The 26757-nt window shown below is 41.0% G+C and overlaps 1 protein-coding gene across 1 annotated transcript in view; it reads right to left on the reverse strand.

The window, feature by feature from the left end:
• LOC122550513 (kelch-like protein 1) overlaps positions 1 to 26757 on the reverse strand; it is a 435982-nt gene that overhangs the window by 221086 nt on the left and 188139 nt on the right. The window contains exon 4 of the mRNA XM_043691355.2: positions 15308 to 15504. Coding sequence (XP_043547290.1) covers positions 15308 to 15504 — 197 coding nt within the window. The remainder of the gene's footprint in view (positions 1 to 15307; positions 15505 to 26757) is intronic.

A 26757-nucleotide genomic window follows, 5' to 3' on the forward strand; every position in this document is an offset into this window, starting at 1 on the left:
ACTTGGATGCAAATGCATGAAAATAAAGTAGTCGCTGCTCAATGGTCAGATTCTGAGGTCGCCATTTAATGCTTAAGAAGAAAAATTCAAAATGTTTTTGTTGATTCTTACTTTTTCATCCTCATCATATTTTTACACCTTTCTTACCTTCACCGAGGGTAGTTCCCCAAGGTCACGTCTTAGCCCCAAACATCTTCCACTGCTTCAACAACGACCTTCCCTCCATCATAAGGTCAGAAGTTGGGATGTTCATCAATCATTGAAGAAGGGCTTATGCCCGAAACGTCGATTCTCCTGCTCCTTGGATGCTGCCTGACCTGCTGCACTTTTCCAGCAACACATTTTTCAAATCAAAGTACAATGTTCAATACCGTTCGTGACTCCTCAGAGACTTAAATAGTCAGTGTCCAAATGCAACAAGATCTGGAAAATATCCAGACTTGGGTGGACAAGTGGGAAGTAACATTCGAATGCCAGGCTATGACCATCACCATAAGAGACAGTCTAAACACTGCCCCTTGACATTCAATGGTGTTAACATTACTGAATCCCCCATCTGGGATCATCCTGAGAGTTACCATTCATTAGAAACTCAACTGAACTCACCACAAAATCACAGTGGCTACAAGAACAGGTCAGAGGCTACGACCAAGGACCACTCAGGAGTATGATGGAATATTCCCACTTGCTTGGATGAGTGCAGCCTCAACAAGAAGCTTGACACCTTTGAAAGCAGCCCGCTTGATTGGCACTACATCCACAAGCGTTCACTCCTTCCATCACTGATGCTCAGTAGCAGCAGTGTGTACTATCTACAGGATACAACGCAGAAATTCACCAAAGACCCTCACAAAGCACCTTCCAAACCCACAATACCCATCTTCAAGGACAATGGTAGCAGACATATGGGAACATCACCACCTTCAAGTTCCCCTCCAAGGCACTCACCACCCTGACTTGGGAATATATCGGTGTTCCTTCACTGTCATTGGGTCATAGTCCAGGAATTTCCTCCCTAATGGCATTGTGGATCAATCCACAGCAAGTGGACTTCAGCAGTTCAAAAAGGCAGCTCACCAACACCTCCTCAAGGGCAACCAAGGACAGGCAATAAAGGCTGGCCCAGCCAGTGACACCCACATCACACAAAACGTATAAATAAAACAAGACTCACACACACAGGTTGGGTGCGGCTAGATCTCTATCTTCTCTTCAGTTCAACTACATCAGTACAGATCAGTTGAAAATTTCAAAATAGATTTTAAGGAGCTCAGGCAGATAGATGTTAAGGGATGGAAAAGTTATGGCATGACTGAACATCAGAACAGGCCTGATGAAGTAAAAGGCTAACACATATTTTATCTATGTCCTTATTTTGAGGCTCCTGAACAATTTGGGCAATGTCTGGTCAGTTGGTAAAATATGATGAGATCCTAAAAATGAGATTCTCAACAGCGACAAAAAAGTAAGTTTAATTTTCTACCTATTTTAATGTGGCTAGGGGAGAATGGCATGCTTTAATATCTCATGAATTACCTGATCTCACCTCATTCACATACAGTTTGTTGTTATACTAGATAGTGCTTAGAAACTGGAAAGCAACAATTCCCACCAGGAAAGCCAAAATACGCAATTGGTAGCTCCAGCTCACCATTTATCATCATAACCAATAGGAAGTTCCCCTCCATACCCTAAAAATCTGACTTACTTGGAACTTTATTGCTGGTCCTTCACTATTGTGGAATCAAAATCTTGGAACTCACTCCCTAATAGTTCTCATCAACTCTGGCAGTTCAAGAAAATGCTCATTTCTCAAGAGTAAATAGGGACAGGCAATGATTATTGTCCTTGTCAGCGATACACTCATCTATGAAAGTTCCTGTAGAACCTTATTTTGCTATATGAAGTGAACAATCGGTTAGGAATAAATTATAGAAAAAAAGTGGAAGGCATTTACCATTACTGTTGTTAATGCTTGTTTTTGACTATTGCAGTTTATGCATTTTTTAAAAAATACAAGACATTGCTCAATTCCTCACATTTGATTGTGATCAACTTTGACTATTGTTACATATTCATTTATACTGGCGATTTTATTCTATTGGTCTGTTTATTAACATCTAAAATGAGATTCACCAATATTTAAGGTGCTGTGTCTTAATACATTTTATACTATTAATCAATTCAGCAATATCTCGACTGAGTAGCTGGGGCACTTTCAATTTCTATTTCATTACATTTTATGGATTGTGCCAGAAATTTCTACATCATTTTTTTTTACCATGGAAAGCTATTCCAGAAGAGTACAGTACATTAAAAATCTGCTTTATTGCTTATACATTCTTCAGAGTACTACATCTCAGAACAGCACAGATGATGTTTTAATGTCCATCTGGAGAAAATTTAAGGATCATCTCATGTAGTTTATTTCCTCAGTGTCCACACAAGCAAACAATTACTAATTGGTATTGGTCTCTTCTTCAGATCAAAGTGGGTTGTCATATTTGTTCTTCCAGTGCAATATTGATACAGTCCATGGAAAGCTGGGAACAATATTCCAATAATCCAACTCTTTAGGCACAACATTAAAATTTGGCTTTACAGGTTCTATTCTCTATTAGAGTTGAAAAACGTGGCACTGGAAAAAGCACAGCAGGTCAGACAGCATCTGAGGAGCAGGAGAGTCGACGTTTCAGGCAGTAGCCCTTCATCAGGAATGTGATGGGGAATGGGACTGAGAGATAAATAGGAATTTGGGGGTGGGGCTGGGGGAAAGGTAGATGGGATGGCGATAGGTGGATGCAGGTAGGAGGTGATTGCGATAGGTTGGTGGGGTGGGTGGATCAAATAGGTGGGAAGGAAGATGGACAGGTAGGACAGGTGAAGAGGACAGTGCTGAGTCGGAAGGTTGGATCTGAAATGAATTTGGGATGTTGAGGAGTTTTGGAAACTGGTGAAGTTATGTAGATGCCATGTGGTTGAAGGGGCCCGAGATGGAAGATGTGATGATCTTCCTCCAATCAGCAGCTGGCTTTGATTTAGCAGTGGATCCTTTAGGGTTCTCCCGGCACCTTCCCCTGCCACCTGTCAAGGTACAAAACCTGCGCCCACACCTCCCCCGCACATCCATTCAAGGCCCTAAGGGATCATTTCAAATCTGGTAGAAATTTTCTTGCACATCCTCCCACCTCATTTACTACATCCATCACTCTCAATGTGGTCTCCTCTACTTCAGGGAGACTGAACGCCAATTCGCGGAACATCTCTGGTCCGCACGCACCAAACAACCAAATTGTCCTGTGGCCAACCATTTCAACTCCCTCTTACATCCCCAAAGAAAAGCAAAGCATGGGACAACTCACTACCAAATTAAAGCCACCCACAAACTGGAGGAAGAATACCTCACCTTCCACCTCGGGACCCTACAACTACACAGCATCAACATTGACTTCATCAGTTTTCAAATCTCCCCAAACCCAACTCATCCTAGATCCAACCCTCCAAAACACAGCTCTCTTGACCTAATCTACCTGTCCAGCTTCCTTCCCATCTATTCCCTCCACCCTCCCCACCACACTACCACCACCTATCTTCCCCTCAGCCCCACCTCCAAACCCCTATTTATCTCTCAGTCGCCTTCCCCCTCCACATTCCTGATGAAGGACTATTGCCTGACTATCTTGCTCCTCAGATGCTGCCTGACCTGCTGTGCTTTATCCGGCACCACACTTTTTGATTCTACACTTCAGCATCCGCAGTCCTCATTTTTAATGATTGGTAAACGACGCAGAGGCAAAATCATTTTTTATGTGACAACTGGTTAGGATCTGGAATCTAATCCATGAGAGGATGGTGCTCAATCTTCCACAGATTAGAAATCTGACACTGACCTACATCTGGTTTCTGTGGTCAAAAAGCATCTAAATGTTCACAAAGTACAAATTATTGCTCTTTATGAAGGCCTTGAGGTAGCTATGAGAGGCCTTGATAATTCATATGTCACACTTACACTCAAGGGAAATCTGCTATTCTGTGCAAGTGTCATTGTGGTTTAGTTGGTAGCATTCCTTTTTCTTCTTCTTGAACAATCCCTCAAGACTGACAATGACTTCTCACACAGTTCAATGGGTTATGAGATGGCTGTGAAGTTTAATATGTTGTGTGCAGACTTTGCAATATCTAAGGAGGTTCTGTTTGAAGGGCCAAACAGATTTGGAGGTTTGTCCACACTCTCCGTGCTCTTGACAAAGTTGCTTTATAGGTTCAGAGTCTTTCCAAATGAACCATCTCCTTTTTAGGTAGTCAAAAACAGGTTTCCTATGAGTTGGTCAGGATGTTTGATCATTTTAGTGATGCTTTGAGGACATCCCAGAAACATTTTAGCTGTTATTCTGGGAGTGTCCTGTCAGGACATAGTTTAGAATAGAATAGTTGCTATGTTACTCTGGTTTGCGACGATCGATCAACATGTCCTATCTGGTGGAGTTGAGTTTGGAGTGATCAATATGTGAGGGGACACTTCAGTTGGATCACCTTTCTTCCCACAGAATTTGGAAGAACTTATAAAGGCAACATTGAATGTATTTCTCCAGGGGTTTATGATGACTGCTGTAGAGTATTCAAATCTCTGAAGCATATTTGAGAACAGAGAGCACCACTGTCTGGCATATTATGACCTTTGTCTCAGATTTGAGTTCCTGCTCATCAAACAGTCTTTTCTTCAGTTCCCAAAGGCTAAATTGGCACATTGAACATAGTAATACATTTCACTATCTGCATCTGCTTTCACTGGAGGGTCAGTACCAACTTACAGAAATATGGTTTACATTTTGCGGAATCCTGAAGCACCACTCCAGAGAGCTGAGCACAAAATCTCGGCTGGCATTCCAGTAGATGTCTAAGTCAAAGTACCACTGTTAGACGTGCCACTGTTTGGTTGAAATGTTAAACTGACACCCCATCCGGTCTGTCAAGTATATGTCAAAGATCCTGTGAAGTAACTCTAAGGGAGAGTAGGGAACTTCACACCAGAGTTCTGATTAATATTTCTCCCTCATCAATAGACCCCCAAAAAGATTGCCTGGTCACTGCCAGATTGCTGTTTGCGAAACCTTGTTGAGTGCAAATTAGCTGTCAGATCTCTGACAATAGAGACTGCATATTTAAAAAGAAAACTTCTTCATCTGTCATGTAATTTGAGATGTTTTGAGAAAAGAATTGAAGGCTTTTTTCTTTCAAAAACTACCACCCATCATCATGTTTGCATGTAAGAATGTTTGAATGTATAACTGCTATTCAGAAGTACCATTTCCAAAGCATGAAAATACATTCAGCATAGCCTGATAAAAGTGTTTAGTTATTCCCATTGTTAGGTACAATTTTAGTATGTATTGGATACTGACCATAGTGATTAATGACTAACTTGACACAAGACGTTACTTGCCCCTGTCAGGCCTGTTCATGTAGCCAGTGCACTACTGACCGACCCAGCCCAAGATCAATCCAATTCTATACTAAGTGATGATGCGAAAATCAAAAGCCCATCCACCCATGCTTAAATAAGTAATTAAACGTCAATTAGGCTTGTTAACAAGTCCATTAACCTGAATAACATGCTACCTGAATATGGATGGGATTGCATCGGCCAGCTTTTATGGTCTACATGAGAAAATACGACAAGGAAAGGGGTCACCTCATTCATGGGGTGCCTGCTTGCATTGGGGCACCAGCCCTAGGATGTATTCAGCCCCTTCCTCCTACACCAGCTCCCAACACCCTTCTCTGGCACTCTTCTCTCCCTTCCTGTTCCCTCGGATCCCTCTCCACCCAAAAACCTCAGGTCATTTTTCAACAGGTGACCACAGATATCCTGATGATATTTCCCAATTATTAGAAAGACCAGCTTAAAGTCTGCAACAATTTCAGGATATACAGTACAAGCTTGACTTCATGTTATGCCCAACAACAGCCAGAAGAAATAATTGACCAGTTCCTAGGCAGACGTTGATGCAAAGGCCTGGAATGTAATTCCGCTGAATTTCACTAAGCTAAAAGGCTTATAGAACTGGGCACTGCCTTCTTATTCATTAATTCCTGCAGAAAAAAAAACAATTCAAGACAGAAACCCAAAAGATACACCACCGCTAGATAATGGATACAAGCTCAAAGTCATTATTAAAAGCTACTAACATTTTTAGTTGCATGAGCATGCAGCATCTATTGTAACTGTCAACAGGGTCAGTAAAATATCCAAATCCTTTATGAAGCATGGCTTGTCCCATTCACCAAGCCAGTGTCCACCATTTCATCGCGGATGCAAGCTATGTTCTACAAAAGGACATTGGTCTAAAATTGTAAAAATTCAAATTGCCCAGAATACCAGAAGTGCAATATAATGCTCCACAACAGTGTATGAAGAGTGAACATAGAAGCAGGGACAAATCAGCTTCCAAATTTCAATTCATCACATACAACCATATCAATGAAGTCCAAGGAGAATTTGCAGCTTGCAGATACCAGTTAGACCTACAAGTGGTTAACTTGACACACCACATGCACACAATTAGAAAATCTGAACCTTTTGCCTCCAGTCAAGTGTTACAATCCCAAAGCAATTCACTACATACCAGAACCATGACTGGTACAAGTGCAGGTTAATTCTCTTCATGAATCTTACACGTGATTTTTTCGAAAACTGACACAGTGTGATCCAGTCCACACATTAGCTAACTGCTTACAACTGGTCCGGCATCAGATGGCATCGTCTGTCTCAAATATTAATATGGTTCCTCAGGGTGGACACCAAAAGTTCATTTCACTTTTGAAACATCTGGGGCAGCTATTATTGGTGTACAAAAATGTTTGGATCTACTGTTATTATGATCCACAACATAACAAATCCTTCAAGTACAACATCAATGGTTCCAGACTGCACCATTGTGTCTATTCATGACCTGAATAACCTTTAGACAGTCAGGTTTTGTGCCATTGAAATCTTTAAAGGTGATGCAGTGCTACATCTGAAAGATGATGTCAAACCCAATATGGATTCTCCTTGTATGTGCAGCATTCACTTCAAGACAAAACTGCAAAAGACCACGAAATATCAGAGCAGAATTACATCATTTGGCCCGTCGAATCTGCTCTGCCAATAAATCATGGTTGATTTGCTTCTGAACCCCATTCTCCTGCCATCTTCCTGAAACTTTGATCACCTTACTAATCAAGAAACTATTTACTTCTGTCTTAAAGACACTCAATGACTTGGCCTCCACAGCCTTCCATGGCAATGAGTCCCACAGATTCACCATTCTCTGGCTGAAGAAATTCCTCCTCCTTTCTGTTCTAAAGGGTCATCCTTCATTCACCCTAAGGCTGTTCCCTCAGGTTCTTGTCTCTGCTATTAGTGGAAACATATTATCTACATTCACTCTATCCAGGTCTCTCAGTATGTTATAAGTTCCAGTCAGAGCACCCTCATCACTTCAAACTCCATTGAGTACAAATCCAGAGTCCTCAACCGCTCTTCATATGACAAGCTCTGCATTCTTGTGATCATTCTTGTAAACCTTCTCTGGTCTCCCTCCAATGTCAGCACATCCTTCCTTCGACATGGAGCTCAAAACTGCTCACACCATATTCCAAATGTGGTCCAATCTTACACCTCAGCAGTGCATTCTGCTGTTGTATTCTTGCACTCTCAAAATGAATGCTGACCTTGTACTTGCCTTCCTAACTGCCAAGTGAACCTCCACGTTAACCTTAAGAGATTCCTGAACTAGAACTCGAAAATGCCTTTGTGCTTCAGGTTCTTAAGTGCTTCCCCATTTAGCAAAAGGTCTACACCTGTATTCTTTGTAGCAAAGTGCTTTGCCTCACACTTTCCCATGTTGTATTCCATGTGCCACTTCTTTACCCCCTCTCCTAACCTGTCCAAGTCCCTACGCAGCCTCCTCACCTCAACTACGTGCCTCTCCACTTATCTTTGTGCCATTTGAAAATTTAGCAACAATGCCTCAGCTCCTTTGCCGAGATTGATAAATGTATACATGATTAGTCGTGCTCCCAACACTGACCCCTACAGAACTCCACTAGTCACCAACTGCCATCCTGAACGCAATCCCTTTATTTCCAATCTCTGCCTTCTGCCAGTCAGCCAATCCTCTATCCATGCCAGTACCTTATCCCTAACACCATCTTACTGAACAGCCTCCTTGTCAAATGCTTTCTGTAAATCTGAATAGATCACATCCATTGGGTCTCCTTTGACGAACTTACTCAATTCTGACAGATTTGAAAGGTATGACCTCCCCTTGATGAAGCTGTGTTGATTCAATCTACTTTACCATCCAGTTCCAAGTATTGGGAAATCTCATCCTTAATAATGGACTTTAAATGACCAAAGTCAGGATAACTGATTTATAATTTCCCATTTTCTGCATCCCGCTCTTCTTAAACAGGGGTGTTATATTAGCCATTGTCCAGTCCTCTGGAACCCTCCCTGACTCAGTAATTCCTGAAAGATCATTACTAATGCCTCTACAATTTCCTTAGCTATCTCCTTTAGAACCCCGGGAGTCTATCCGGTCGGAGTGATTTATCCACCATCAGACATTTCAGCTTCCCCAATACCTTCTCCTTAGTGATGGAAGCTACACTTGCCTCTGCCCCCTGACTCTCTTGAAATCCTAGTATCTTGCAGTGTAAAGACTAATGCAAAGTTAAGCATCACATAGCTGGTGCAATTCCCTTGTTTGTATTTGAAGAAAAATGAATAATTATTCTTCTAAGGAGATGTCCACTCAAGATTCCAACCTAGAAGAGTTTAATCCCAATTTCTCAGGTACCAAGTATTTTTTAAAGTCAATGCAAATGTATGGGTATTGACTCATACCTTTTTCCCAGTCACAAAAACTGACAACTTTTAGAGCACATTCAGAAGATACTATTTTATCAGAACGTTATTTGTATTATCAATCAGGAGAGTGTATTATAACAATGTATAAATCATATCAAGAATCTACTGGGCTGTTCTGTATCAGAAGAACTAAAGACGACCATGACACAAATCTTTACCAACTCATGACAGTGACAAGGAAACACAGTCTTGTTTTCAATTGTAAATAATGTCAAATCACCATTAATAAAATGAATATCTTCAGATCCATCTCCTCATCAAATATATTAAAAGATAATATCTATTGTCATCTGACATAAAAGATATAAAGAAGACACAAACACCAGAAGACAAAGGTGACTTACAGAGGTGTCTCAGTTTTCTTCAACTTTTGTAGTCATACACATTGAATTTTGCGATCAAAATCTCTCCTCTTTCAGATCCTCACAAAGATTTTTCATATATAAGGCAAGAAGATCACCAACATATTTTTCAATCTCTCCAATATTCTATCATCAGCAAGTCTGCACTTTAATATAATGATCTCTCCAAGCTTACCATGTTGGAAGTAGGTGGTCCCAGAAAGGCCTCAGAGTACATCTATTACAACATGACAAGTCAAGTGCACTTGGTTCTACGGGCATTATGACTGTTAAGATATGCTCCTCCACCATGGAAACAAACTCTTCTTCTTGTTTTCAGAACACAATGGTTTCACACATACCTATTCAGCAAACACTTCATTGTTCACACAGACCATAAATCATTGGAAACAATCAGTTAAAAGAACAAGAGCACCTCAATAATGCCAACAATTACTCATCCAGTGTGAGGTGAGCTTACTGAGTTGTGTTAACTGCAGGAGTCAGAGTTCAGAGCTGGAATGTGGAGCCACCTAAAGGTTTTTCCAGTGATCATGAATCTGGTGATTAAATAAAGCTATTCACCTTCCTTTAATAACATTTAAAAAGAATATCACCATGGTGGTGTAGCATAAAATGTTCAAAAAATTTGAATAATAATTTATTTTTCTGTACACCATCTAATTCTGACCTGTGCTGCTGAAGGACTGATTGAGAGTACTTTATGCCCTGATTGACATCTTGTAATCTCCGGGGCCAACAACAGTCAATGGAGCAAGGCATATTCTCTCAATATTTCATTTTCCCCATTGGGCAATGGACACAGGCTGTAGGACTTCAAGCATCATATTGCAGCTGTCATACCTCACACACAAGGAAACGGGCTTCCTTTGGTAGGTTTGGTGGAGGGGGGGGGGGGGGGGTATTGACTGGAAGGCATCTTGGCAATTGCTTTGCATCAAAGACACAGGCAATTTAGTGGGTCACATTATATGAAGTCAGGATGTGCATAGGAAGGGATATTATCAGACTTGAAAGTAAAATTGCAATCATACATGTTTCCAAATTGCCTGTAACATCAGTGGCAAAGAGCTATCCTCTCAACAAACACAGCGAAGTAGAATCATTACGAGGGCCCACTGCTCAGCAACTTTCTAGGTGCGATGCTATCCTCTGAAAGGGTACAATGTTGAAAATCATAGAATCGGTTGTTGAATGAAATGCCCTTTTACTAAGGTGGCACCTCGCAGTATTCCCCAGACATGGTATCCCACACCATATTGGTGTGCTGGCGAATCCACAATCTCAGTCACACAAAGGGGATCTGTTACCTGAAGAGGGAAAGCCTGAGTGGCTAGAGAGACTTTGTAACTACTTACTTCCAGGATGACTGAGCTGGATTAAGATGTTTTCTTTTCCTGTTATTATTTCATTTGTACAGTTGGGTATCAGCCAACTCCTCAGCTCGCTGTATACCATGTTCCTCAAATGTTGACTTGCTTTTCTATTTGGAGAAAGTGAGCCCTGCAGATGCTGGAGATCAGAGTCGAGAGTGTAGTGCTGGAAAAGCACAGCAGGTCAGGCTGCATTCGAGGAGCAGGAGAATCGACATTTCAGTCATATCTGTACAATGAAATGTTGAATTTTTCTTTCAAATATGATTCTGATATCCTTACCTCTGTGAAAGTTAAAATGCATGCCCAAACCTTGCCCTGGATCAACATAACCTCTGAAGCAGAGCTCTTCCACTCTGTTATCCTCCTGGCTGTTTGCCTGTCATCAAAGACACATCAGTTTCATTTGAGAGTCCACTCCCTGGTGAATATGATCGAGTTGTCCCATACCTGTCGCTGCTCCATATTTATGTTCAACTTTCAATATTCTTGCCCTTCTGCAGAATATAATGAGCTTCCACCAGTACCATGGCATTGCTTGAGCATCCTCACAGACAATACTTCCACTACCATGGGGTGCGAAGTGTGGATCTGTTTCTTCAATTTGCCTCTACACAGCTGGTAAATTGGGATGTGAGTTGCTCAGTTTACTCCTCTTCAACAATTTATCATTACCCTCAGTCTCTCTGAGATTCTTAGGGAGTGTATTGACTGCAATCCCACGTGGATATTCTAATAGATGAGGCTACCGCCAGTCACCCCTTTCTGAATTTGAAAGAGGATGAACATTGTGGTCAGTCAAATGCGAGAAATCCATTTGTTGCTTAAAGATGCCAAAAATTTTCCACTTTGGATAACATTCTCCAGTCCTATTGTGACAATAAGACATCAGAACACTGCAACAGAAGATATACTTACAAAAGTGCCTATTCCCTGGAGCGTTGGAGGCTGAGTGGTGACCTCAGAAAGGTTTATAAAATCAGGAGGAGTATGGATAGGATAAATAGCCATGATCTTTTTCCCAGGGTAGGGGAGTCCAAAATTAGAGGGTACAGGTTTAAATTGAGAGGGAAAATATTTAAAAGGGACCCAAGGGGCAGCTTTTTCATGCAGAGGGTGGTGCATGTGTGGAATCAGCTGTCAGAGGATGTGGTGGAGGCTGGTACAATTACAACTTTTAATAGGCATCTGGATGGGTATATGAATAGGAAGTGTTCAAAGGGATCTGGGCCAAATGCTGGCAAATGGGACTAGATGAATTTAGGATATCTGGTTGGCATGGACCAGTTGGACCAACGGGTCTGTTTTCATGCTGCACAACTCTGTGACTGTATTCCATACAATGATTGATCACCAGCACCACCCATGGACCATTAGAAGATTTTCTTCCCTTTCCATCCCACTAAATGTAGGTGCAGGCCGAACCACCATAGCTGGGCTGGAGGAAAGCTGCTGACTCGTATGCCCCAGTGACTTTGTAGATTTTTGAGGGTTTGTTTGAGCTCACAGGGCCCCAGTCTGCTAACAGTGTCCTGCACAGGCCCAAGTTTGCCATCCTTGACATGAGCTGCTAGAAACATTGGGGTCACTGGCAAGTGACAGGTCACCTGTGGAGTGTTCTGAGATGAAGCTGCCAGCATGCCTGTCTGTCTCCTCTCCTCCCTGTGGATGCCACATGTCAGAGCTACCACATTGGTAAGAATGATGATGGGGTCCTCCATCTTCAGTGGCATTGAGCTGCACTGCAATGTTGGCCCAGGTTGGAGTGGTCTGATGAACATGTATCCTGTTGCGGGTCACCCAGGTATAGGATGGATCTTCTGTTGGCAATTCTGTTGCACAGCCTCAGGAAGGTAACATTGGTGAACCTGAGAAAAGTTTCCAATTCTCAACAGGCATCCAAAAACCACAGCCATTTTCCCATGTGCCGGGGAGAGATTTTCCCCTGTTACTCATTGATTTCGGTTTTCTTAGGGCTCCTTGATGCCACATTTGATTGAATGCAGCCTTGATATCAACGGCTGCTACTCTCACTTCTCCTCTGAATTCAGGTCTTTTGTCTACATTTGAATCATGGTTGTAATGTGGTCAAGAGTGAATGGTCCTGGCAAAACCCAAACTGGGCATCGGTTTTGTTGCTGAGCAGATGCTGCATAATAGCACTGTTGATGACACCTTCCATCATTTTATCAATGATTGAAAGTAGACTGATGCAACGGTAATTGGCCAAGTTGGATTTGTCATGCTTTTTGTATACACAGCATTCCTGGGCAATTTTCCACATTATCCGGTAGATGCCAGTGTTGTATCAGTACTGGAAGGGTTTAGCGAGCAGCACGTTTTGAAGGACAAATCTTCAGTACCATTGCTGGAATGTTGTTAGGGCCTATAGACTTAACATTATCCAGTGTCTCCAACTGTTTCTTGATATCTCATGCAGTAAGTCGAATTCGCTCAACACTGGCACAGGGATCGACTGGAGGATCATTCACTCAGCACTTCTTGCTGAAGCTTACTGTGAATGCTTCAGCCTTAACTTTCACAATAATGTGTGGGCTCTTCTATCACTGAGGGTGGGGAGACGCCTCCTCCAGTGATTTGTTTATTGTCTGCCATCATTCAGGACTGCCAAACTTAGATCTGATCCACTGGCTGTGGGATTGCTTAGCTCTGTCTATCACTTGTTGCTTATGCTAATTGGCAATGCAGGTAGTCCTGTTTGGTAGCTTCACCAGGTTGACACCTCATTTTTAAAAAAAAATCACACAACACCAGGTTATAGTCCAACAGGTTTATTTGGAAGCACTAGCTTTCGAAGCGCTGCTCCTTCATCAGGTGGATGAAGAAACAGAGCTTTGAAAGCTAATGCTTCCAAATAAACCTGTTGGACTATAACCTGGTGTTGTGTGATTTTTAACTTTGTCCACCCCAGTCCAACACTGTCTCCTCCAAATCATGAGCTCATTTTTAGGTATGCCTGGTGCTGCTCCTGGCATGCCCTCCTGCACTCTTCATTGAACCAGGGTTGATTCCCTGACTTGATGATAATGATTGAATTAAGGATATGCCAGACTATAAGGTTGTGGATTCTGGTGGAATATAATTCAGTGACTGTTGATAGACAACAGCGCCTCATCGATGCCTAGTATGGAGTTGCTAGATCAGTTCAAAGTCTGTCCCATTGAGTATCGTGACAGTGCCACACATTTGTGTACGAAATACAGAAAGCTAGCACAGAAGTGCAACAGATAATAAGGAAGGCTAATGAAATGTTGTCCCTTATTTCAAGAGGGGTTGAAGTATAAGACTAGGGAGGTCTTACTGCAACTATGCAAGCTTCTGGTGAGACCACATTGAAGTACTGTGAGCATTTTTGGTCCCTGTATTTAAAGAAATATATCATTTCATTGGAGGTAATTCAGAGAAGGTTCATTAGAATGATCCCTAGTGTGGAGGGGTTGTTCTACAAGCAAAGGTTGAACAGGTTGGGACTCTTCTTACTGACGTTTAAAAGAATGAGAGGTGATCTCATTAAAACATATAAGATTCTTAAGTGGCTTGACAGAGTAAATGCTGAGAGGATGTTTCCCCTCATGGGAGAGTCTAGGTCCAGAGGGTATAGTCTCAGAATAAAGGGGCACCAAACTAAATGGAGTTGTGGAGGAATTTCTTCTCTCAGAGGGTTGTGAGGTTTTGTAACTCCTTGAGCAGAAAGCTGTGGAGACAGAGTCCTTGTATATACTTAATGCTGTGATAGATAGATTTTTGATCAGGAGGGGGATCAAAGGTGATGGGGAAAGGGGAGGAAAGCGGATGTGATGAATGTTGGATCAGCTATGATCCAATCTGAATAGCAGATCAGTTATGATCTTATTGAATGGTGAAGCAGGCTTGAGGGTCGAATAGCCCAGTCTGATTCCTATTTCTTATTGTTGTATGGCTATGATGAATTAGCTCTGCACAGACTGAGTATCAAATCTGAAGCTTTTGTTGCCTGTGTTCTTTCAGAACTCAGCTCATAAGCTTGTGGAACTATTGGGAATGCTCACTTAGGGAAGTGACACCCATTTGAAATTTTAAGCCAGACCAAATTAAAAAAGCAAATCCGTGATTGACCATTATGGATCTGCTGTCAAAACTATTCAAAATAATGTCAAGAAGACAGACATCCACACCAACATTGAAATCAATCAATCACCACAATTTATAGAAGGCCGAAATGGCAAATTTATTTTAACAGCTCTAGCACATGTAAAGTGGGGGCGTATTTACAAATTTTCATTCCTGATATGGAGCTTTGCTTCAGCAGAAAATAATGCAGTAGATTAGTAGAAGGGGGCTATTCATTCCATTAAGCCTGTGCTGGCCCTTTGAGCAATTAAATTAGTTACACCACCCTGCATAATGTTAAAAAATCAATAGCCTCACCACTAGATTTTCCATCAGTTGACTGTGTAAAATTTATCATGGTAAAATTTAGACCAGGGAAGCAATCTTCATGATTTATATTTCTGAGATGAATGGGCACATCAGCCCACCATTATACATTATACATTCCTGAGAAAGTCCGTTCACGTAGCAAAATATACATGCAGGGACAAGGAAGAAGTGAAGCAAGAAGGTGATTTGAAATAAAACATCTCCTGTCACCTTACCATAGTATAGCTGTGAGCCACCTTCATTAATTCAGTGCAGCCCTGAGCATCAGCAAATGCACGGATACCCAGGCAGTTTGATGGATGGAGCAGTTTCATTAGGAAATGGCAGCATACTTCCACCACTTGGGAGAGCTGGAGCAGGCAGGCAGCTGCTAAGAGATTCTCAATTGTCTCCTCCTTTAACTCAAGGCAGCCTGAAAGAAATACATTCCCAAAACACACGGTGACAACTATGCTCTCAAGAGTGAAACAGTAAACAAAGATTACCAAAAGAGATTTTTTTTTGCACAATATTCACAGTGATACACTTTGCTCTCTCTGCCTAAGAATAATATCAATAAGCATGCAAAGTTACATTTTAAAAAAAACTGTGCAAATCCAATTCTATCGAGCTAGATTACTTTCAGCTGAACTGTTTAACAAACCTTCTTTGGTAATCATGGTATTGAAACATGCAATTCAGAGGACAGATAACCATTTCCGCACCTTCAGTACAGCAACACGAACTAGACTTTCTAATCAGCGTAATTTTATTGCCATAATTCACCTATTTATTTCAAATTGGTCAACTAAACAAAAATAACCTTCCTCAAAAATCTGAGGAAATATTTATTGAATAATGCAAGCATGGAATGGATGAAAAATACACAACAATAAATCTTAATAATCATAATAAATTCTGACTGATAACTGGAAATTCAATTCCATTTCCCCAGCTTCATCTATGCATGAAGTTAGTGTGAGACATAAAAGTTAAAATAAACTTAGAACAAATTAGTTTAATCTTTGTACATTTATTTGACTTTAGGATGTGGGCGGCACTTGATAAACCAACAATCATTACCCATCTCTAGTTAGTGTCAGGGCATGAATAGTTTGACACATATTTTGGACTGAAGTCATATATAAAACAGAGAAGTTAGTGTTAACAGGTCCTCTCCTCTGAAGGGCTTTTGGTTTTATAACATAAGTTTCATGGCCATGTTTCCTTGAATGGAGATCCACATTTTATCAGATTTATTGAATTCAATTTCTTGACTTTCCTCGTGTGAGATTGAACTCCCAACAATTAACTGTCAGCCTATTTTCATAAGCTCTTCATTTCTACGTGTGTGGCTGCACAAAAATACTTTAAAGACAGTACTTGAGGAACTGCATTGTTATCTGTACCATTTTCAAAATTATTTTTAATCTGATTGAAACAAAATATTTAGTTTAAAACTTGTCAGCTGAACTAAATTCAAGAGTCTTCGATATTGTGAATGCTTTCAACGCCAATCTAGAATTGAGTCGCATAGTTTTCTCCTAGATGGGCTGATTCTCCCTGATCCAGCTCAATGAGGAGAGGTTGATATTTTCATTGGAAGAGATCCAATGTGCTGAAATACATTTGCTCTTTACTCAAAGCCTCAATAGTTTCCCAAATGGCAAAGGTTTTCTTTTGCATAAGAGCTATCTCTCCCACCCCATCCATATCTTAAAATTCTTCTCAATGGGATAGGGATGCCTAGCGAAATGAAAGCTTCCTAACACTGCCAAACATTGGAAATTCCCTGCATTACATGTGGGAGTTTATGTTCTAAAATATTTGTAACTCAGGTACCAAGAATTCTAATGTGGTGGAAAACATTCTACAAATAATAGTTTAATCTACGACTCTATGACGCTAAACATGGACAGAGGCACCCAAAATGTTAACCCAAGACAGGTCGCAAGACCTCTTCTTTCATGGGATGTGGACATAACAGGCCAGGTTAGCATTTATAGCTTATCCTGAAATGCCCAAGAGAAGGTGATGGTGAGTTGCCTTCCTGAGCTGTTGTAGTTATACTGACAATGCTGTTAGGAAGGGACTTGCCCAAAATTTTCACACAGCTAAATTGAAGGGCTGGCAATACATTCCCACGTCACAATGTTATGTGGCCTGGAGGGGAATTTACAGGTGTCCCATCACTTCAAAGTGGGCCTCATGATTACTAGTTCAATGACGTTTTTTATGGACTTGGCCAGACCACTCCAAACATTCTTTAGCAGACAGCCCAGACCATAACTTTGAAATTTGTTTTGGTAAGTATACAGAGAAAATTAACCAAAATAAATTAGTTAGGTTGACTACCAGATTTTAAAACAGACAAAAATGTATTTACAAAACTACTCAATGAAACACAAAGAGCAGAATAAAGAACCCATACAGAGTTCAGTCTATCCAACTAGACTAAATTATGCTGTTTTGAATATACACAACAGTCCCAATAAACAAACCCCTTAAACACAGTCAAAATAAAACAAAGGCTTATTGGTCGAGCTTAGAAGGGCAGAAGGAGAGAGAATATAGCAGCCTGTTTCCACACAGCCCACAGCTAAACTACCATTAGTTCTGGACTGAGCCGATCAGCTATAGAGCTCGCCATGCCCTCTTGACTTATACTTCTAAAAACATGAAAGGTTTGGCCTAAAGATTCATCTGTTTACTTATAAACAAAAGGCCTTTCATCTCTGTACCAAACCCAGCCGTTCTGGAGCCCGGCCTGTTTACAACCACTCTGACAAAAACCAAAGTAACAGTATACTGGAGAAAAGGAACAGCTTTTAGAAAAAAGGACCAGCTTTGTGACACGTCTCTCCTTAAAAGAAAATGAACCATCAATATCCAAAGATGGCTTAACTTTTAAAGCCCTTCAAAAGAACGGGTTTGTACTCTAAAACACATATATACACTACACTATCTAAACACGTGCAAATATGCACAACCACATGCAAAATCAGGCCATGGCGCCCTCATGCCTCTGTATCTCATTCGAGTCTTGATAACGCATCGGCAATCACATTTTCACGACCTGCCACATGTACATTTGTCAAATTAAATGGCTGCAACAACAAGCTCCATCTCACCAGTCTGGCATTTTTGTCACTTAAAGTTTTCCACAAATGTCAATGATCAGTGCATACAATTGTCTCAGATGCATTGCTGGTAGTATAAACACTGAAATGTTGTAATGCCAACACCAAGCTCAAAGTCGTTTTCTCCACTGTTGAATATTTCTGTTGATGAACATTCAAATTCCTGGAAAAATATCCGATGGGTCTTTCTATTCCTTCGTCATCCTCCTGCAGGAGCACTGCACCGACACCTACATCACTGGCATCGATAGCCACCTTGAAAGGCTTTATGTAAACCAGTGTGACTAATACTGGGGCAGTGGTTAACATAGATTTTAGGCTGTCAAATACCTTTTGACAGTCCATTGTCCACTGAAACTTCTTGCCCTTTTTAATAATTCAGTGAATGGAGCAGCGACACTGCTAAAATTTGGCACAAACTTTTGGCAAAGTCCACTCAATCCCAGTAACTGTAGTACTGCTTTTCTCATTGACAGTGTGGGAAATTCCCCAATTACTTTTGTTTTCGGATCCTGTGGCACCATTTGTCTGTGTCCAATAACTTTGCCTAAGATGGTGACTTGGGCTTTACCACCAAGCCTGCCTTCCAAAGTCGGTCAAGCATGTCTGATAAATGCTGTAAATGTTCCTTCCATGACTGACTAAAAATCACCAGGTCATCAACGTAAACAACACAGTTGGTAATCCGGCAATGACCTTAATAATTAGTATCTGAAATGTGGCTGGAGCATTTTTCATACCAAATGGCATGACTTTGGACTGATATAGTCCATTTGGCGTTACGGAAACTGAGATTGCCTTTGCTCTTTCTGCCAGTAGGAGAAAGTGAGGACTGCAGATGCTGGAGATCAGAGCTTAAAAATGTGTTGCTGGAAAAGTGCAGCAGGTCAGGCAGCGTCAAAGGAACAGGAGAATCTACGTTTTGGGCATAAGTCCTTCTTTGGGCATAAGCCCTTCTCTTTCTGCCAGTAGCCTCTGAGCAAGTCCAACTTAGAAATGTAAGTTGCTTGTCACACCTTATCGATACAGTCCTCCAACTCCAGAATTGGATGTACATCAGTCTTTGCAATGGCACTGGCTTTGCGATAGTCCACACATAACCATTGGGTACCATCTGGCTTTGGCATCATGACTATAGGTGAGCTCCAGTCACTGTAACTCACTTTGATTATGTCATCTTGGAACATGCATTCTATCTCCTTCTATACCTGTGCCAACTTTAGTGGGTTACACCTGTAAGGATGTTGCTTAATTGAAACAGCATCTCCTCTATCTACACCATGCACAATTAGGTTAGTACTTCCCAGTTTAAATTTCCACATATCTTCCCCTGTATTGGAATAGTAATAGCTCTTTCAAGTCATTTTGATTTTCTTTTGGAAGGTTAGTCAATAATTCATCACAATTTTTGACAAATTCCTCATTGTCCAATTTGATTTGAAGAATGTCCAATTCAGAATCCCCTGAATTCTTCTTTGTGTTCTGTGATCATTACCACCTTCTCCTCTTGCTTTCCTTCCCTGTCAAAATACCTTTTGAGCATTTTCACATGACACGCTCTGAGATTTCTTCCTGTCTGGAGTCCCTATCAAGTAGTTCACCCCACTCAATTTCCTCTCAATTTAATAAGGTCGACTAAACCTGGCTTTTAAAGGTTCACCTGTTACTGGAAGTAACACCAATACCTTATCCCCAATTGCAAAATTGCGAATTTGTGACTTCTTATCTGCTTTTAGTTTCATTGTATGCTGTGATACTTTTAAGATTTGACACACAGTCCAAATGGGTGGTCTCTGAATTCTAACTTATTATTTTTTCCTTAATCAATTTTAACGGTCTTCTCACCTCATGCCAAAAACTTAATTCAAATAAACTGAATTTGGTTGATTCATTTGGAGCATCTCTGGTCGCAAAAAGTACAAATGGAATTCCCTTATCCCAATCATCTGGATAATCCTGGCCATAAGCCCTCAACTTGGTCTTTAATATTTGATGCCATCTCTCTAACACTCCCTTTGATTCTGGATGGTATGCAGTAGGTTTGAATTGCTTTATTCCCAAGTTATTCCCAAGTTAACCGCCTTGAATAATTTGGATGTGAAGTTTGACCCTTGATCTGACTGGATCTCTATTGGTCATATGTATTTTGTAAAAAAATTGAGTAATTCTTTTACAACCCTTTTAGCTGTGATGTTGCGTAATGGTATTGCTGCTGGAAATCTAGTTGACACATCCATTACTGTCAATAAATACTTATTCCCATTTTTTGTTTGAGGTAGGGGACATACACAATGAATCTTGTGAAAGGCTCGTCAAATGTTGGAATAGGTATTAAAGGTGCAGGCTTTATTACTGCCTGTGGTTTTCCAATTAGTTGACATGTATGACATGTCTAGCAAAATTCAACGATATCCTTGTGTAGTCCAGGCCAGTAAAATGTCTGTATTTTAGCCTGTGTTTTCCTCACTCCTAAATGACCTCCAATTAGTAGCTTATGCGCCACTTGCAGCACCTCCTTTCTGTACCCTACTGGCAAAACACTTTATGAATCTCTGCCTATTTCTCATCTGCTTGAATATGTGATGGTCTCCATTTCCTCATTAAGACATCATTTGTTAAGTAATAACATACAGGGATGCATTCACTCTCCTTCTCTGTATATGCCTTTTGATACAATTGTTTTAAGTTCTCATCTTTCTGCTATAATTCAATAACCTTAGCAGAGATAAAGATACTTGCACGTTTACCTATTTGTTCCTGCTCAGTCCCACTTACCTGATCAAAAAAGGTCTTGGATAAAGCTATTTCAGCTTCCTTATCTGTGCCTTTTGACCTTTCCTGCTTCAACTTGTGCCTCTGTGATCTTGTGACCACACAAACTGGGAAGATCCCTGCATAAACGCCCTGCATTTCATCAGTTGCTTGAGCCTCCACTAGTTTTTCAACTAGAGTAGGCAGCACATTTACCAGTCAATCAGCTAAATCATTTGCAAGGACAAATTGTATTCTTGGAGCTGAGAGTTTGTCCAGTAGTCCTACCAGAAATTCTCTTCTCTGGACACTCTAGTCTCATTTTACATAATTGAGCACTTTTTGTCTAATCATGGATTCCTGCTCCCAGTACCTTTTCAGGAGTACATATTTCCTCATCCCTCAGCATTACAGACTGAGAGGATCCCGTGTCCCTTAAATATTGTAACCTTTTTACCTGCTACTCCTAGCCTATGTGAATAAACTTTACCCTTGCATGCATATTTTTTCAAAAGAGTCATGCTGGAAAAGCACAGCAGCATCTGAGGAGCAGAAAAATTGATATTTCGGGCAAAAGACCTTCATCAGGAATGAGGCTGGGAGCCTCGTGGGTGAAGAGATAGATGAGAGGAGGGTGGGGCTGAGGGAAGGTAGCTGAGAGTGCAATAGGTGGAGGGAGGTTGGGGTAAAGGTGATAGGAAGATGATAGAAAGGTGGTGGGAAGGTGGAGCAGATAGGTGGGAAGGAAGATGAACAGATGGGAAAGGTCATGAGGATGGTGCTGAGCTGGAAGATTAGAACTGTGGTAAGTTGGGGGGAGGGGAAATGAGGAAACTGGTGAAATCCACATTGATGCCATGGGATCAGAGGGTCCGAAGCAGACGATGAGGGGTTCTGCCTCCAGGCATCGGATGGTAAGGGAGTGGCGATGGAGGAGGCCCAGGACCTGCATATCCTCAGCCTCATTCCTGATGAAGGGCTTTTGCCCGAAACATCAATTTTCCTGCTTCTCGGATGCTGCTTTACCTGTGTGCTTTTCCAGCACCACACTCTTGACTCTAATTTCCAGTATCTGCAGTACTCACTTTTGCCCTGTATATTTTTTAAGCAGATTTGGCACTTCCTCCTTAATCAACCTCTGATTCAGCTTTCTAGCTTCCATTGGGCTTTTTGTTACCATGCCAACAAAACTTCCAGGCTTGTCCTGTTTTCCCACATCTGGCTTTTTCCTAGCCCACCAACACTGTGATTTCACGTGGCCCACTTTATTACAGTTAAAATACTGGAGCTTTTTTAACTTCTTTGTCGCCTTCAAGAGTTTCCTTTTTACCCTAAGGTAAGTTCTCCTTATGATCTTCACTGAGATCTACCTGTCCCTTTCCATGTGAGGATTTCTCTTTTCCCCAGTTTCTATCCCTCATGGTCTGAAATTGATTCTGGAAGCCAAACCGAGTTTTATGGACCAGCTCATAATCATCAGCCACTTCAGCTGCTAAACCTGCTGTTTTAACTCTCTGCTCTTCCATCTGAGTTTGTGCTGCCTCAGGCAGTGAATTTTTAAATTCCTCCAAAATAATGACCTCTGTCAGGGCATCATAGGTTTGCTCTATTTTTAAAGCTCTTATCCACCTATCACAATTATTCTGTTTGATCCTTTCAAATTCAATATAGGTTTGACCAGGGTCCCTCCTTAGATTCCTGAAACGTTGTCTATAGGCTTCCGCTACAAGCTCATCTACACTTAAGTTGGCTTTTTTCATCTCATGATTCGGAGATGCCGGTGGCAATCACCTGATGAAGGATAGTCCAATTAAACCTGTTGGACTATAACCTGGTGTTGTGTGATTAATAACTTTTTTCACCTCATCATACTCCCCGACACCTCCTTTGATAGTGATACAAAGGCCACACTACCCCTACCTACAAGTTTTATTTGGATCAACAAAACCCACATGGTCACTGCCCACTGCATCTGTTTAGCCACTTTTTCAAATGAGATGAAAAAGGCTTCCACATCCTTCTCATCAAATCTAGGCAATGCTTGAACATACTTAAACAGTTTCTCATCAGGTTTTCGCCCACCATGGGTTTGCTCACCCCCACTCTCTTCCGCACTAGATTTGCCTTCAGCCTTCATCTCTATCCTTGTAATCCGACTTTCTGTTTTAAGTGTCAGTTTCTGAAATTCAAACTCTCTCTTTTTCTTTCTCTTCTGCTATAGCCCTTTGTTCTTCTTTCTCTTCTGCTTTCAACTGTAGCTCAAACTGTTTAATTTCTGTTGCCCTTTTGTTATCTCTTGCCTCTGACTCAAGCTGCTTCTTTTGCAATTGAATTTTTGCCATCTCTACAGATTCTGATTGTTTCTCCAGCAAGTTTAAATGTTGAGCCACTGCTGTGATTATCTCTCCTTTCCTCACAGAGGAGGCAGCTCCAATCCTAGCTTGTCTGCTAATTCCTGCACTTTGGTCTTATTCACTCTTGTAAAATTTCCAAAGTCACTGTGTACACCTCCAGAGAACTCTTGGCGATTGAAAGAGCCATTGCTTGTCTACCTAATCAAACCAACACCCAAAATAATGACATTAGCACCTATCATCCACTGTTTAAAATCCCGCAAAGAGCCCCCAGTCTGTTATGGACTTGACCAGACCACTCCAAACATTCTTAAGCAGGCAGTCCAGGTCACAACTTTGCAATTTGTTTTGGTAAGTGTACAATGAATATTACCTTGAGTAAGTTAATTAGGTTGATTGCCCGGTTTTAAAACAGACTAATATTTATTCACAAAATTACGCAATGAAACACAAAGAGCAGAATAATGAACCCGGCAGAATTCAGTCTATCCAAACTAGGCTAAATTATTCTGTTCTGAATATACATAACAGTCCCAAGAAACATAGTAAAAATGAAACAAAGGCTTACAGGTCAAAGTTAGAAGGGCAGAAGGAGAGAGAGTTTAGCAGTCTGTTTCCATACAGCCCATAGCTAAACTCCCATTAGTTCTGGACTGAACTGCTCAGCTGGCCACACCTTATAAACAAAAAGGCCTTTCATCTCTGTACAAAACTCAGCTGTTTCGGAGCCTGGCCTGTTTACAACCCCTCTGAGAAAAACCAAGGACACAGTATCCTGGAGAAAAGTCACAGCTTTTAGCAAAATGGACCAGCTCTGTGACACGTTACCATTATATCAGCATCTTCCATTAATTTTGCAAATAAGGGAATCTAAGAGAAAAATGCTATGTGTCTTTAGTGTGTACACTTAAGTGTGTGCATTTATTTACAGTAGAAACAAAGAAGTAAAGATAACTCTCGTTATGCGATTGTTAGTCATTACATACCTGGGTGCCCCTTGATCAAGAAGGTTAAAGTCAAATGGACCTCAAACACTTGTAATTGAAAACTCAAATTTTGAAGAATATCTTGGAATGCTGGATTATTTCCACTGGAGGACAGCAAGCTAATGAAAGATTTAGTATTTGATGTTAAAATGAAGAGTTTTCGTCTCTTTTTGGAAAGTGTATTTCAATCAGTCAGTGGCAAGGCCACTCGTGGGTCTTTCCAGGAATCAAGACCTCAAGGGTACAAGTTCTATCTACCAAGCACTGGGGATCATTCAGAGACTGGCAGCTCCTGTCCTCAGCAGTGGCACAGGCAGGTAGTAGCTCATGTCAGAAGATAGGCTGCAGAGTCCCTGGTTGGTAGAGTGATCTGGGTAATGTCAGGGGACATTACCCAGGCTGAGAGTCATGGGGAGAGGTAAGCAGCAAGGTTGGCAGTAAGAGCAGAGGTCTCAGCCGGCCTCCCCACTTCCCAATGTCAATTTCTTCAATTGGCCACTTGAGTGGCCTCTCCTCCTGGAGATGATCAATTGATAACAGTTTTGTTGCTATACACACGCCATGGTGACTGGTCCAGTTGGTAATGGGGCGAGAATGCCAATCATGGACCTTCCTAATCTAATTATGGCAGAAGATGAATTGCAGAGTGGTTCAGGTCTCCCACCACTCATACTAATTAAATGTCCTTCTTACCTCCAAGCCTGCTGGCACAGAGAAAAACAATCCACCCTATGCACCATAATTTCTGCAAGATCACTTACTACATCCCATACTAGGCCCAGAGCTTTCAATATGGGGGAAAAGTACTTCTGCTTAAAAACCTAGCCCAACTTATTGTAATATTTATAAATGGCAATTTATTATAACATTTGCCAAATTTCGTTGTCTAAGAACGATCTTGAATCCTGGAAGAAGTCTACACTTTCTTGGTACATGGGATCATGTTGCAACTCTATCAAAATATTTGGTCAATGCAACTTATCTTGTTTTGTTGAAGACTTATCCACAATAAAATTATTCCAATTGTCATTCACTAATCTTTATAATCTTACAGAATGTCTTTGACAGTTGACTTAACTGAATTTCCACAACACCAGACATATACTACCGTGATTATCCTGGAGGTATCATTGACCTGAACTCAGCCACTGAAATGTGATGGTGACTGGAATGGGTTAGATAGTATGTACTCTGCAGCAAATAACTGATCACTTAACTCCATTGACAAGGTCAGGAGTGTTTCAAATACTCTACATGTATCCCAGATGGTTACAGCTATAACTCTTAAGAAGCCTGACACCATCTGGGATAAAACAGTTCATGCGATGGCACTTTATTTAGGAGCACTGATGTTCACTCCCTCCTCTGTTCGTATGTCATGGTTGGAGTATGCATTATGTTTAGGACATGATCTAGCATCTCGCCAAGGTTACTTTGGCACCTCGTACCAATCCTGCAACCTGTCTTAAGAATAAGGGCTTCAAGTACAACCTAATCACCTACAAGCTCTCCTCAAAATCAGAAATACATATATCCCAGATATGTATCAAGCATTCCTTCATATGACAAAAAAAACCCTAATGAACAACAATGTGGAATTGTTTTCACCACAGGGACTCCAGCTGTTTGTTAAGCTGCTCATTATTGCCTTCCTGGGGACAGCTAACATTTAAGAATAAACCCCGGCCTTGCTAGAAATGTCCACATTCTGGGAAAAGAAATATTATAAATTTGGTTGTAATAGACAAGTCTACTGCTTTCTTCTCACATGACTGTGTGGTGCGATAGATAGTGTGGGAGAGCTCTGAATTTGACTTTACACCAGGTGCAGTTTTACACCATTGTTCACAAAACTCAGAGGGCCTCCGCCACTGATTCAAAGTAACTTCACGCCCAAATTACACAATGAAGATATTATCGTGCTGGAAGGACAGAATTCTGAAGCAAAATATGCCACACATTCGATCTATTTGTTTTATCTAGTGACTGCTAAGCTGACCAATGCATGTGTAAACTATTTCTCTTCCCAGGCAAAGTGAATAGAAATCCTGCATATCTAAATATTTTTACATCTATTAACTGGTATGGATTTACACAACAGTATACATGTATTCAGTCCAAGTTATCAACTTGTATTGAGAAGCAATGCAAAAGATACCATCACAGGCATTTTTCTCAATCACAAACTAAACAATTTTGGGAACCTTTCCAAGCAACCTGCAATGTATGTATAGGAGTCATTCTTTCTCCTGTGTTATGACAGTAAAATATCTTGTGATATCCTAAGGTCATAACAGTCACTATGTAAATATATTTTCTTTCTTTCTGTTGAGGAAAGCCAGTGCTAGAGTTACTTATTCATTGATAATTAGAAAGTGTTGGCTTGAAGTGTCATTTGGCAGAATCTCATTTTAAGCTCTATGAGATCATGCCAACAATTTAATCCTGTCGGATG

This window comes from Chiloscyllium plagiosum, unplaced genomic scaffold (genome assembly GCF_037043375.1).
Source record: "Chiloscyllium plagiosum isolate Xiang-an unplaced genomic scaffold, Cpla_swu_hap1 HiC_scaffold_6, whole genome shotgun sequence".
Lineage (NCBI taxonomy): Eukaryota > Metazoa > Chordata > Chondrichthyes > Orectolobiformes > Hemiscylliidae > Chiloscyllium > Chiloscyllium plagiosum.